The sequence below is a fragment of the Pundamilia nyererei genome, unplaced genomic scaffold, assembly GCF_000239375.1.
Source record: "Pundamilia nyererei isolate P.nyererei 1_Seehausen unplaced genomic scaffold, PunNye1.0 scaffold00088, whole genome shotgun sequence".
NCBI classification, from domain to species: Eukaryota; Metazoa; Chordata; class Actinopteri; order Cichliformes; family Cichlidae; genus Pundamilia; species Pundamilia nyererei.
In genome coordinates, this window is record NW_005187489.1 from 1,019,493 (window position 1) to 1,020,808 (window position 1,316).

Below are 1,316 nucleotides of genomic sequence, written 5' to 3' on the forward strand. Positions count from 1 at the left end.
ACACACACACACACACACACAAATATATGATTCTTATACAAAAGAAAACATGCACCCCCTCTGAGCCCCATTTATTGCCTATGGCGGTGCATGAGGCTCGACTTGCAGCAGAAAAAGTGGGCAAAACGAGTCAGGTAGGTTGTTTGTGTGTGTGTGTGTGTGTGTGTGGGGGGGGGGTGGCAATACCTAACAAAAGGTTTCAGAGAGCTACGAAGAAAAAAAGCTGTTAGTTGCAAGCAGTACACAGCTCTGAGCATGTGGAGGGTGGCAAACGGAAAAAAACGTTGCATTAATCTTGTTGGGAAATGTTACTTCTTCAGAATTGCATCAAGAGCAACACACAGCATGACATGGCAACACAGAGGATGTCCAACCTTTCACTGTGGCTTGCATTAGAGAAGAAGCCGGAATAGCCCGTAAGGTTTTCCACACTGGTTAAAAAAGATTTGAGGAAGGAATGAGAGATCAGAGGAATTACCGGCAAGTTCACACCGTTTCGTGTTGATTAGTGTGATTACTGGTTTGATCATGCGAGTTATAATCATAATAAATAAGTTCTAAGAATCACAAGTCCACCATCAAATATTTAATCATCAATTTAATCAATTAAAAAATAATCGAGATAGAGAAAAGTGCGACATTGTTCTTGCAGGATACTCGTTACTTTTCTTATAAGACACGTTTTTGATCTGGTTCCTTATCACCTTTCTGATCTCAATCCTCCCTCACCTTTTCTCAATGGCATCGATGTTCCTAAGGAGCAATAAAACCTGCCGGGAGTCACTCTCCTCCCTGTCCGAGAAGAGCAGGTGGTGGCCGGTGATGCACAGGGTTCCTCTGCTCGGGGGTTGCAGCGGCTGTCGGAGCACAACATCCTCCACATTGGCCGTCTTGATGTGCTCAGCAAACTCCATCAGCTCCCCTTCAAACACCCAAAGTCCGTCTGCAGAACTTTGTTTCTGTTCTTTCTAAACTACAGAAGTGGCCGAGCACCTCAATCACGTCCTCGCCTCTCTTGTAAGAAAACGAAAGCGGGCTTCCTCCTCTGCACGCACAGCTGGTTGGACAGCGTTGCAGCCGCGCTCTGTTTGATTGGCGATAAGAAGTCTATAAATAGAAGAAGCTTCATATTTTCCTGAACATTGTCGTCCTCTTATGTGGCTACACCTCTGCACACACAGCTGGCTAAGCTTAACTGCCGTGGGAGTGGAAAATGTGCTGCTTTAGGCGACAAAAGGCGGAAGTCTACGTTTCCTGAGACAGTGAGTGAGAAGTGACACTTATCACAACTTGTGCGCACTGCAGAGAGGGGGGGG

General features: G+C 46.0%; 1 protein-coding gene across 1 annotated transcript in view; it reads right to left on the bottom strand.

The window, feature by feature from the left end:
- The window catches only part of LOC102206298 (myotubularin-related protein 9), a 7,482-nt gene extending 6,231 nt beyond the window's left edge, over window positions 1–1,251 (bottom strand). The window contains exons 1-2 of the mRNA XM_005738955.1: window positions 730–1,251; window positions 1–32 (exon numbers count right to left, since the gene is read on the bottom strand). The exon at window positions 1–32 is cut by the window's left edge and continues 95 nt beyond it. Coding sequence (XP_005739012.1) covers window positions 1–32; window positions 730–914 — 217 coding nt within the window. The 5' untranslated portion in view covers window positions 915–1,251. The remainder of the gene's footprint in view (window positions 33–729) is intronic.
- Between the last annotated feature and the right edge of the window lie 65 nt (window positions 1,252–1,316).